Source organism: Halichoerus grypus, chromosome 1, assembly GCF_964656455.1.
Source record: "Halichoerus grypus chromosome 1, mHalGry1.hap1.1, whole genome shotgun sequence".
NCBI lineage: Eukaryota > Metazoa > Chordata > Mammalia > Carnivora > Phocidae > Halichoerus > Halichoerus grypus.
Genome location: NC_135712.1, coordinates 101,825,923 through 101,838,916, shown reverse-complemented (window position 1 = coordinate 101,838,916; position 12,994 = coordinate 101,825,923). Strand labels below are relative to the sequence as shown.

Genomic DNA, 12,994 nt, shown 5'->3' with positions numbered 1-12,994 from the left:
GCAGTGATTAATGGAGCTTAATACTCTAGTACTAAAGCTCTATGACATGTCTTAAAGATTTAAAATAGATAATTCCCATAACCCATATGAAAATTCCCCAAAGCTACCACTCGAGTTTGAGCACCTTATTAAGCCACTCAATGCAAATAGAATAGCAAAATAAGTTTATTAAAATATATATTTTGTTATACATAAAACTTAGAAATATTTCAAGATTACATACTTTAAATTTTACAATTTCATCCTCCAGGTAAGAATTAAAAAACAGCATGTATTAATCAGTTATTTGTATTCTTGACTATATTCATGCACATTACATAAAATTCAGTTTCGTCTAAGAACTGGCAACTTAAAAAATGGTAATGTCAAACCTAAAATGTGTGTATATGTTCCAATCTTATAGATGATTCTTAGACATAAATTAGTCCTAATTGAATAAAAATCCTGGCTTAAAGTTTTGGTAGCATGACCGCAGAAACTCTGGAAAGACACTGTCTCCCATATGCTGCCCATATGCGGGCAAATCACTTTTCGTTGTGTTTGCTTACCTACAGAAAGTAGAAGTTAATACCTACTTCAGACGTGACATTAAGTGCTTGACACAAATAGCTAACAAAATTTCAGTGCTTACTAATATACGTATTCAAAAGTATGTGGCATTTTTGTATTGTGACTAATCAACTTCAGTCTAAAGTTAATATGTTGTATTTATATTTCAATACCTTAATATTTAGCTCCCCCCACCACCTCTATTAATACCCTCCAAATGTTCTTTGCCCACACGATTAACTGTGCTAGATACATATTCTGATTCTGGTCATATATTTGACTTGATACAGCCAGGCATCTTTGTGGTAAGATATTCTCAGCAGATAAGACTTTAGGAGCATTTTAGAACTACAGCCATATTAATTCATTATAATTTATATGTAGTATAGAACCAGGAGCATTCCCTAAAATGACTGAAAAGTCTCTGAACTAGATAGCGTTCCTAGGGAATGGATCTAAGAGCAACAGCCAATTTGGAATTCTGGAAAACAAATGACCTTTTACTTACAGTTTCCATGGACAAAAGTCCTACCACAAGCACCACAATTCCAGTCCCTGTTAACAATAAGGAAACTAATCAAAGGGATTTGACTTAAGAGCTACACAGGCTCCCATTTAAGCAAAATTCAAGAAAGTTAAATTATTGGTACTTTGATAATAGCCTAAGCAAATGGCAGAAAAGCCCATTTTTAAGACAAATAAGAGTTAACATGATGCCACCTAAATCAAATGATGGAATATATCAACAATATACTATGCTGGTAACATGTTTTGAATTTTTAATCTAAGAACTGATTTGACTGGCAAGACTAAAGCACTAACCAAAAAGTCAAACTTACACAAACCACAGAATAAAATAAGACCATCATTTGAAAAGGTCACTGTTCCCAAAATATTTCCAAAAGCAGTAACTTTGTCAGGAATGAATGTTGATAAACATTGTAGGGCTCTTAAATCTATCTTAAAATATATAAATGCCTCAGGTATGTTTGATCAAAAATATCCTTAACGTAAGCAATCCCTTATCACTTTTAGACTTTGCTACTTGAATTTAAAACCTCTACTCACCATCCTTATTTGGCCAAAGGCTTTCAAGCCACATCAAAATAAAGGCCTATACACTCTAAGGATTTTGCCATCTTTTAATCTAAAAACTATACATAAAGAACTGCAACACTAACCACTGCAGTAATAGAATGCTAAAAGACAAAAAATGCTAAAAGATAGTATTGATACAGGAATGTTTCAATGCCACAGCAATAAAGTAAATGGGATAATGTATTAAAGCAAGTGAACTAGATACTACTCTGGTTTAGACACCTTATGTATGATTTCTAACTTTGACGTATTTCCATCATCTAAGAAACATGGATGGTTTAACATATTTCTATATATTTGTTGTAACTCTGATAGGTCAGTTGGCTATTTTGTTTATCCATCGTACCCTATTTCTCCCTTTAGCAATGGTTTAGTCTGCTGTACAGAATAAGCCTATTTAAACAATTCAGATTTGAATTTTCAACGATAAACTATTTTCCACATGAATTCCTTCAGTAAATATAAAGTGTGACATAGCATATTCTTTAAATCATGCAGATTGTTAGATAAACTTTGGTAAACAGATAGAGAGACTTCAGAAAAACATATTGAAGTGATTTCATTTAAAAAGGTTATTATGTGTTGGTTAAAAAAGAGGATCAACATCAGTATCACTGAAATTAAAGTAACTATAACAATGTTTAAAATCTTAAAAAATTCAACTTCTTTTTCATCTTTGTCAGGCCAGGAACATGGCATCCTCTTTGAAGAAATTTTCATTTCAGGAATAAGAAGTTTCTTAATTTGTCCAATTTCTGTTCTGCTCCAATCTTCTTTCAATATTTGGCTTACTCGAGGATAAATTTCAACAGGTTGAACCTCAGGAAGTGGTCTTTGTTTCAAAACCTGCACATGTTGGCGGATATCATCAACTTTTTCAAGAAATTTAAGTGGAGACTCTTCCTGTAAAGATGATGTCAATGTCATTAATTCAAGTTGCTGCTCTCTTATTTCTTTCATTCTTTCAATTTGTGGAGTATATTCTTGATTAATCAGATTGCTAACATCACAGAGAGCAGCTAGGAAAACTTTTTTTTTCTGTTCTAATGTATCACTAAGCTCCTTAAAATACTGTAGGACAACTTCCTTATCACTTTGGACCATTTTTTCTGAATGAGATTTCTGTTCTTCCAGCTTTTCAATAAGACGAGTAAGATCTGTCCAGTATGTGTCAGTTAACTGTTCAAGCAGTTTTTGAGGCGTGTCCTTTTCTTTCAGATAAGCACTTTGAAGATCATCTATGGGATGACCATGATGTTCACCTATGGTAAGGCAATGACCACAAACTAGTTTTTTATCTAGGAGACAGTAAACATTTAATGGTTGTCTGTAATGTTCAGGACAGGTGACAATATCTGGATGGTCTTCTTGCTGGTACTTTTCAATAATAGCCCTTAATGCAAAATTAACAGGTAAAGATTCAATACCAGTTGGAGCAATTTCAATAATACTTCTGCAGTTAGGGCATTTGAGTGGAATTCGTAAAGGTCTCCATATATAAAAGTTCCCAGATGCTTGAAGAACGTTTTCCAAACAATTTCTACAAAATGTATGAGAGCACGGTAGTACACGAGGATCTTCAAAAATACTGTAACAAATGGGACATGTTAACTCGTCCTCAAAATTGTGCATTTCCTGTCAAGAGAAGAAAATATTTTAAGTCTCCATGTAACAAAGACACTTGTACATACCATATAAAGTTTTAGGTGTTAACCTCAAAACTATTAATATACTGTGCTTGTCATTTAAAAGATAATTAAGATTTTTAAATGCTTTCTAAGTAATACAATTCCTAATAATGTAGACATCATTTTTAAGAGCTTACTTTGGGACAAAAATCATGCTAAACAATTCTAATTTGTAGTAAATACTTCAAATTAAAGTTATTTAAGTTTGCTTCTTTGCAAAAGTAAAATTCAGTGTTCTGTTGAAGTCTACTTAATGATAACCTGTGCAATTTTTACATTCTAAGTGCTAAAATCTAAACTATGCACAAGAACTCGAAGTCCTAGCCATAGCAGACAAGAAAAAAGAAAAGGCATCTACGTTGGTTAAAAAAAAAAAAGTAAAACTGTCATTATTTGCAAATGACAGGATACTTTATATAGAAAACCCTAAAGATCACCAAAAAACTTAGATAGAATAAATGAAGATTCAGTAAAGTTGCAGTATACAAAATTAATCTGTTGCATTTCTATACACTTAACAGTAGCAGGAAGAAATTAACCACATTTACCAGAATAAAATACCTAGGAATAAATCAAGAAGGTGAAAGACATGTACTCTGAAAACTATTCAACACTGATGGGAGAAACTGAAGACAACATAAACAGGTTGAAAAATATGCCACACTCTGGACTGGAAGAACATTGTCAAAATGTCTATACTACCTAAAGCAATCTACAGATTCAATGTAATCTCTATCAGAATACCAATAGTATTTTTCATAGAACTAGAATAGGCCTAAAATTTGTATGGAACCACAAAAGATCCTGAATAGCCAAAGCAATCTTGTTAAAGAACAACAAAGTGGGAGGTACCACAATCCCATATTTCAAACTATACTACAAAGCTGGAGTAGTCAAAACAGTATCGTACTGGTACAAAAACACAAAGATCAATGAACAGGATAGCCCAGAAATAAACTCACACTTACATGGGCAATCTCTGGCAATGGAGACAAGAATATACAATGAGGAAAAGATAATCACTTTAATGATGCTGGGAAAACTGAACAGCTCTATGCTAAAGACTGAAACTGGACCACTTTCTTTATACCATATAAAAAAATAAACTCAAAGTGGATTAAAATACCCAAATGTAAAACCTGAAAACTCCATAAAGAAAACATAGAAAATAATCTATGGGGACATTGGTCTTGGCAACATTTTTCTAGATATGTCTCCTTAAGCAAGGGAAACAAGCAAAAATAAATTGGAACTACACCAAAATTAAAAGTTTCTGCCCAGCAAATGAAAAGGCAATGGGAGGTTATTTGCAAATACCACCTATCTGATAAGGGGTTAATATCCAAAATATATGAGGAACTTGTACAACCCAACACCAAAAACAATCCAATTAAAAAATGGGCAGAGGGCCTGAATAAACAGTTTTCCAAAGACATACAGATGGCCAACAGACACGACACAATGCTCAACATCACTGATCATCAGGGAAACACACATCAAAACCACGAGACACCACCTTAGGTTTGTCAGAATGGCTAGTATCAGACAAGAAAAATAAGTGTTGGCAAGGATGTGGAAAAAACGGAATCCTGCACTGTTGATGGAGTGTAAATTGGTGCAATCACTGGAAGACAGTATGGAGGTTCCTCAAAAAACTAAAAATAGAAATACCATACAACCCAGTAATTCCACTACTAGATATTTATCCAACGAAAATAACACTAAATCCAAAAGACGTATGCACCCCATGTTCACTGCAGCATTATTTGCAATAGCCAAGATACGGAGGCAGTAGAAGTGTCCATCATAAATGAACAGATGAGATCTGGTGTGTATGTATGCATATATATGTATGTGTGTGTGTATGTATATATGTGTGTGTGTGTATGATAAATATATAGAAACAATGGAATAATAATCAGCCATAGAAAAATGAGATTTTATCATCTGCAATAACATGGATGGACCTAGAGGGTATTATGCTAAGCAAAATAATAGACTAATACCATGTGATTTCACTTATATGTGGAATCTAAACGAATGAGCAGAGGCACCTGGATGGCTCAGTTGGTTGAGTGTCCGACTCTTGGTTTCAACTCCAGGTCATGATCTCAGGGTCATGGGATCGAGTCCCGCATCAGGCTCCTTGCTTAGCACAGAGTCTGCTTAAGATTCTCTCTCTCCCTCTTCCTCTGCCCTCCCCCCTGCTAGTGCTCTCTCTCATTCTAAAATAAATTAACTTTTTAAAAAATAAATGAGCAAACAAAAACACCAAAACAGATCCATAAATACAGGAAAAAAAGTGGTTGTGGTCAGGGGGAGGGTGGGGATGGTGAAATGGGTGAAGGGGATAGGAAGGTTCGGGCTTCCAGTTATGGGATAAGTCATGAAGATGAAAGGTACAACACTGGGAATACAGTATTTTAATAGCTCTGTATAGTGACATGGTAGCTATAATTGTGTGAGCATACCATAATGAATATAGAGTTGCTGAAACTGTTGTACACATGAAACTAATGTAATGTGCATCATTTATACTCAAAAATAAGTTAGGATTCTTTTTTAAGATTTTATTTATTTGCCAGAGAGAGAGAGCATGAGCAAGCACAAGCAGGGGGAATGGCAGGCAGAGGGAGAAGCAGGCTCCCCGCTGAGCAAGGAGCCCGATATGGGACTCCATCCCAGGACCCCGGGATCATGACCTGACCCAAAGGCAGACGCTTAACCAACTGAGCTACCCAGGTGTCCCATGGATTTTTTTTTTAATTATGCAAAAATAGGCAAGATTAAACATTCCTACTAAATAACAAATTGGGATTAGCAAAACTATATTCTTTAATTCAAAAGAATTCATGTTCCCAGTTGGCTCAACCATAGTTCCTAAGGCAAGGTATTAAATTTCCCTAGTAACAGTTACTATAAATTTCTTAGCTTCTTCAATTGAAATACTAGTATGCTTAAAGTCCAGGATCAGCGTAGTTTAATATTCCAAAGTAATAATTCTAATTTGCAGATTTGGAAGGGAAAAACATTTTTTAATTAGTCCTTCCAATAAAAATCAGTTTTAAAGATGAAGTGTTGATTGGGATTAACTATGAATTACTGACCAGTAGAGCGTTAGTGGTAAAGAACATCATTATTCCTCTTTCCTTAATGAAAGAAACCCAGCAATAGTAACTTGACCTCTTGGCAAGATACTTTTGACATTTCCAACAACAAAAGCCTGACAGTTTTGTACCCTACCTCGTCTTACAGTCTTAGTTTGTACCTATCCTCAAATTCAAGCCACAATCTCCAGGAATTACTTAGCTCTGATAGAGAAAAAGCAAGTTACACCACCATTTAGAGAACCTTAAAGAGCAAAACAAAAACCCAAGTCCCATTCATGTAAAATATAAAGGTTACCAAATCATCCTCTATAAAACTAACTTTTAAGATGAGTAATTTGAGAAGACATTTACAAATAATTGTGTACTTTTATTAACTATTAAAAACCTCTCTAGACTTTTTGGCTCTATGCTCCTTCACATTTTTAAAATCAAACTCTTATTAAGTCTCAAATTGGGCCCTGCCTCCTCCCAAATTAGGTCTCTTATTAATCTCACTGAATGCTGTACTGCCAATTTATGGTATTTAACTGGAGTTATTAAGAGAATTTTGTAATATTTTCCTATATATTAGGATGTAAGCCTGCAATAAGGGCAGGAATTGTGTCTAAACACAGAACTTGTAGGTATTCACTACATGTATTCACTAAACACATAGTAAGGATTCACTCAACATTGGTTGAATAAACACTACCCCTTCAGAAACCAACGTTAATGTCAGATCTTACTTTTTTGTTTTTTTAAAAAACAGCAAAATCTCTACTTTGTTTAGGAAAAGCTATAACAGGAGAGTCTATCAAAAATTACTCCATTCAGATTGACAATATTCAGAACCCTATTGAGTCAAAATGTGTCACACAGATCCTAAGCTTCAACTGTGAAACATTCCAGGAAATTAAGTAATTGGGCAACAGTACAGAAGATGACATTCATTGCAGGTAAGTCCAAGAGAATGCATGCTGGGAAGATTTCATGACTTTACACCATATCTACAGAGAGCTCTATAATCACACAAAACCACCCATGAAAAACAAACATGTTTCTCAGAGGATTTTAGTGATGTCAGAATTCATAATGAAGGAATAAACAAAACAGCACTTTGCAGGGGAAAAATAACATTTGATCAGTGGACATATATTCAATTTAGATTTAATATTAGAGCTATTTAATGTTTAAGTGCCAAAATTAGGCCTAAAACAGAATCAAACCTTTCCCTCTAAAGTCATATTTGACAAAAGGCTAGAAAACATTTTTCCCTGAGACCCACTTAGGGACCCCAAAAGCTCAACTTTGTTTACAATGAAGATATTTATAACAATACTGAAAGAAAATGTCATCTCCTGAGCTCATATAAAATAGAAAGCAAATATGGTCTCAAAAGTTAACTTTCACAGTACATAAACATTTTTAATAAAATTTAATTAGAAGTTTGTAGTTAACTTGAAGACACAGAAATAAAATCCGACTCTTGGATGACCCTCTTCTTGCTCTTAAAAACTGATTTTAGGCAATAAATTTATGACAAGTCAGAACTGGTTAACAGAAGCAAGCCTGGTTGAAAACAACTCTGTAAGGCCAGCAACTTTCTGACTCTGGTTATTGCCCTAGAAACAGAAGATAAAGGTGGTTTTCATGCTTAGAAGCTAGTCCTTCCGGAAACTAGTATGAAATTTTATGCACCAGCAGTTTTCTATATCCAGCTCAGACTTTTGAGAGGGAAAAAAGGAGCAAAAACTTTACCTATGTATATCTTCTAGGATGAATGTCTTGGATTTATCTATGTTGTATGTATGTAACAACACTGGAAACTAGAAGGCAGTGAAGCAATGCCCTCAATGTTCTCAGGAAAAAATGGCTTCCAACCTAAAATTCTATACCCAGAAAAATAAATTTTGGAAAAGAAAAGTGGGGCGCCTGGGTGGCTCAGTTGGTTAAGCGACTGCCTTTGGCTCAGGTCATGATCCTGGAGTCCCTGGATCAAGTCCCACATCGGGCTCCCTGCTCGGCAGGGAGCCTGCTTCTCCCTCTGACCCTCCCCCCTCTCATGTGCTCTCTCTCTCTCTCATTCTCTCTGTCTCAAATAAATAAATAAAATCTTTAAAATAAAAAATAAAAAATAAAAAAAAAAAGAAAAGAAAAGCAAGAATTCTCACCAGATTAATAGTGAAATTAAATCCAGGACAACTGTGCAGCAAGCCTAAAGAACTAGTCTGGGAAAAGAAGACAGATCCAAAAGGAATCCAAAAGGTCTTTAAGAAATGGAACTGACAGTATTTCAAGTGTCTGAACATATTGAGAGGTGATGACAAAACTAAAGTTTGGGAAAAGTGACAGAATCATGAAATGAGAGGAAATATATGGCTCATTTATCATATTAGTCATAATATTAAATACTGATTTTACCAAAAAACATGACTTATGGACTGAATGCCTGTGTCCCCCCAAAATTCATGTTGAAATCCTAGCCGTTAATGTGATGGTATTAGGAAGTACAGCCTTTGGGAGGTGATTAGGCACCCCAGGAAGGGAGCTCTTACCAGAACCCAACTATGCTGGCATCCTGATCTTGGATTTCCCAGCCTCTAGAACTGTGAAAAATCTGTTGTTTAGGCCACTTAGTCCATGGTATTTTTGTTGTAACAGCCCAAACTAAGAAAATGACAATTATATTGGCTGGAGGGAATAAAGGAAGGAAACAGTGCTTAAGAACTAAATCTTAGGGGCACCTAGGTGGCCCAGTCAGTTAAGTGTCTGCCTTCGGCTCAGGTCATGATCCCAGGGTCCTGGGATCGAGCCCCGCATCGGGCTCCCTGCTCCGCGGGAAGCCTGCTTCTCCCTCTCCCACTCCCCCTGCTTGTGTTCCCTCTCTCGCTGTGTCTCTGTCAAATAAATAAAATCTTTAAAAAAAAAAAATCTATAAACAGATACCAAAATAAATCATTAAATGAAAGTGGTTGCTTCTGGAGAGCAGGAAGCAGGAGTGGGGAGAGTGAGGGCAGGGGACTACTATTCTTCATTATTAACCTAAATACTGCTATTTTATTTTCAACTATTAACATCTAATTAAAAACATAAAATTTTAGACAGAGACAATCCTACAAGCATCTAGGCAAAAAAGTAAGATATCTAAAAAAGGAAAAAACAATGGTCTCAGAATTCTCTTCTGGGAAATTTTAATTTCCAAAAATGGCCACAACAATTATCTCCCACATATGCTCCTCCACAGGGTGGCTTCAGAGGTACTCCTTCATCAAAAGATGAAATCTCTTCCCCACAAAAAACCCGGGCAGGCTATGTGACTACTTTGATCAACAGGATATAAAGTACAAGGGATGCTATGACCGTTCTGGGTATAGCCCTTAATTAGCCTGGCAGGTTATTGCCCCAGAGCCATGAATCACTATGTAAAACAAAGTTCAGACTACTCTGCTGGCAAGAGAGGAAAAGTAGAGAAGCAATGAAGTACCAGACATGTGAGCGAAAAAGTCATCATGAACATGCAGCCAGCCAAGCCTTCAGATATTTGTTACATGGTGGTACATAACCAGAACATCTCCAAAGCAACAAGGAATGCTGAAAGATCATATAGCAATGTCCACAGGGTCTAGAAGGAAAAGGATATGACCTAAGAATTCTGTACCCAGCCAAGATGTACTTTATTCATGTGAAACAAAAATACTCTTAGGAAAATCTATAGGGTTTAAAAAAAAAAATGTATAGGGCAGAGCTGAAGCTATATACTTCCATTACCAAACAAAAGGAATATAAAAAGGATTCATCTAAAGAAAAAGAGTTAGGGGCACCTGGGTGGCTCAGTCGTTAAGCGTCTGCCTTCGGCTCAGGTCATGGTCCCAGGGTCCTGGGATCGAACCCCACATCGGGCTCCCTGCTCTGCAGGAAGCCTGCTTCTCCCTCTCCCACTCCCCCTGCTTGTGTTCCCTCTCTTGCTGTCTCTCTGTCAAATAAATAAAATCTTCAAAAGAGAAAAAAAGGAAAACCAACCTAGGAAAGGCAGAAGAAAAATAATAAAAATAAATGAGGAAAACAATGAATTAACAAAATTGCTAGTATTGAAAGACCCAAGAGTTGTCAGCTCTTTAATAAGCCATTAGCTATCTGGGATAGGCAGCCTCCAAGATGGCCCCCAATGACCTCCACTTCTAGTACTCATGTCCTTTTGTAATCCCATTCCCTTGAGTGTAGACTGGACCTAGTGACTCCCTTCTTTTTAAGATTTTATTTATTTATTTGAGAGAGAGAGCACAGAGCCTCCATAATGTCTAACTAGCATATTACAGGTGCTCAGTACTGAGAATAGATTATGGAGAACTAAACAGTACAAAAAAAATATCATTATCCATTCTATTACACAGTAGTGTGTAAATGATTTTTTTAATTTTAATTCACTAATAATGCTCTCTAAACATAAATAGTAATAAAACATCCATTACATTTTACAACCTCTGAAGAAAATTATGTTTACATTATAGAGTTAAGTGAGTTGCTCTAGAACTTATAGTGTGAGTCAGCTATAAGGCTGGGAAAATTCTGATTGGGTCTCACATCTTTGTCGCCCTAACTGATACAAAGCACATTTTGTGCAATTCAAGATTACTTTAGAAATACTACAGTTGTGCCATCTATATACATAGGGCAAGATTTTAAAGATACTTTTGCACATATAAATATACAAAAATAATGAAGGGTCACCATAACTCTTTCAAATAAAAAAAAAAAAATCCTATGGTCAGATATGACTTTAACTCGGCCCATTTGCACTGTTCTTGCATTTTGACATCAACCTATTTCCCCAAACTAAAAAAGAAACTACTTATGTGATTTAATCAAGAACTGAAATGAGAAATTCAGATTTTCATTGCTTTTTCCTCAGTACTTTTCACAGTGAAAATATATTCAGCAATATGTTTGCTGAAAGGTAATGTTAAAACTAACATTACCTGAAATCAAAATTTCACCTTGCCAGACTAGATTATGATACCTTACTTCAAAGGATAGCTACATAGTCATCAAAAAAAATGCAAATCAGTATGTAAAGGCAGAGTAAAAAGGTATCCAGATAACTTAAGTAATAAATGCAACTTGCAGGTCTGTATGTATAAAATGATACCATTTGTGTGTTTAGATGTACACAAATCCTCATAAAATTTCTGAAAGGGTATACAAAAGTGACTAAGGTATAGGTCAGATGAGGGAGTTGTTTTCACTTTATGCTCCTCCTAGATGGCTTGAATTTTATACACCAACATGTCTTTTTTCACAAGATTTAAAAATCTCAACTTACACTTTAAATCACATACTTAAAAAAATTTACCGAGGATTTCTTTTGTATTCACTTAATCTTTCAGGGCTTACCTACTTTGCTGATCTTCTGGCTTAGTGACTGAATATACTTGATCTTCTCCAACTTTTTCAGTTTCTTTTATTCGTATTCTGAAATTAAAATAATTTTATCTTAGTATTTTAGATTTACATTCTCAAAGAATGTATTAAATATGACATCACAGGAATGGTTATTTCACTCTTTGACGTTTATCTCCCCTATGCCTCATTGTGTTTTATAAAAATAGTGACAAATATCAACAGTTGTTGGTGCAGGAGAGGTATCACTTGTACACTGAAAATCCCAACAATCCTGTGACCAAATATTGTCACAAAGGACCTCTTTTTGTAGCGTCAAGTATCTTACGAGTACTTGAAAATGTTAGCCAACAATGGTGATGACGGAGCGAACATTCGTGCGCATTTTAGACTTCTTAAAGCTAACCTGAAGACAAGAAACATCCATGGGAGTGAAAGATCTTGTCAGCCTAAAATTAAATACTGATTTAGATTATTCCCATCAATACGTCTCTACATCGCTCAGTTCTGCCATTTAAATGTTGTGGCGTCCTGGGTCAGTTTTTCCTATTGCCCCTCAGAACTGAGGTTTCACACCTGTAAAATGGGCATAATTACACCCACTGTTAAGTCTAATGAGAACCTCTCACAAAGAAGGGCCTCAACATAACCGCACCCTTCCCTTTCTCCAAGGGTTAGGACAAATCTTCCCGAGCCTCCCTCCTAATGCACTTCCACCGCCCCGGCACCCCCCGCCCGAAACCACGCGAGGCAGACCGGGTCTGTGGAGTGCCGCTCTTCTCATTCACCCTCCCCACCACACACGGCCTGCTCCCTCACGGAAACCTAGCTCCGTACATACGGGACGGAGGAAAACGAGGTTCCGCAACCTCCTCCTCTGGGACGAGAGAGAATAAATGCAGGACCCATGCCCATCCTCTCCATCATCAAGCCCCTGGAACTCTCCACCAAACATACCCAGTACACCTGCCTGCGCTTACAGGCAAAGAAGAGGGACCCAGAGATGCCTTCTCGAACCCGAAGAGACGCTCTTTAGACTCACCGCGGGAAGTTGGAGACCAACCTACTCCAACAGGCCAGAACAGCTCTACTGCCTCCACACTCCGCGTCCCCGAGATGCTTAGCGTCCCCGCCCTCCTCCGCCCTGAGGGATTTCAGGTGCCCAGACGGGGC

At 36.4% G+C, this 12,994-nt stretch overlaps 1 protein-coding gene across 4 annotated transcripts; it reads right to left on the bottom strand.

The window, feature by feature from the left end:
* Positions 1–170: 170 nt before the first annotated feature.
* Positions 171–12,994, bottom strand: TRIM59 (tripartite motif containing 59). 4 transcript variants are annotated; one of them, XM_036117230.2, is made up of 3 exons: positions 12,864–12,994; positions 11,820–11,893; positions 171–3,282 (listed from the first exon to the last, which is right to left on the bottom strand). In XM_036117230.2, the coding sequence occupies exon 3, from the start codon at positions 3,277–3,279 to the stop codon at positions 2,068–2,070; it is 1,212 nt and encodes a 403-aa protein (XP_035973123.2). In that variant the 5' UTR covers positions 3,280–3,282; positions 11,820–11,893; positions 12,864–12,994; the 3' UTR covers positions 171–2,067. The 4 variants fall into 4 exon arrangements, with proteins under 4 accessions (XP_035973123.2, XP_035973121.2, XP_035973122.2 ...); XM_036117228.2 differs by having other exon boundaries at positions 172–3,282; positions 11,816–11,893; XM_036117229.2 differs by having other exon boundaries at positions 172–3,282; positions 11,816–11,893; positions 12,779–12,990.

Bases quoted from the DNA above. Each gene is read 5' to 3' on its own strand.
- TRIM59 (XM_036117230.2), bottom strand. From the start codon at position 3,279: ATGCACAATTTTGAGGACGAGTTAACATGTCCCATTTGTTACAGTATT.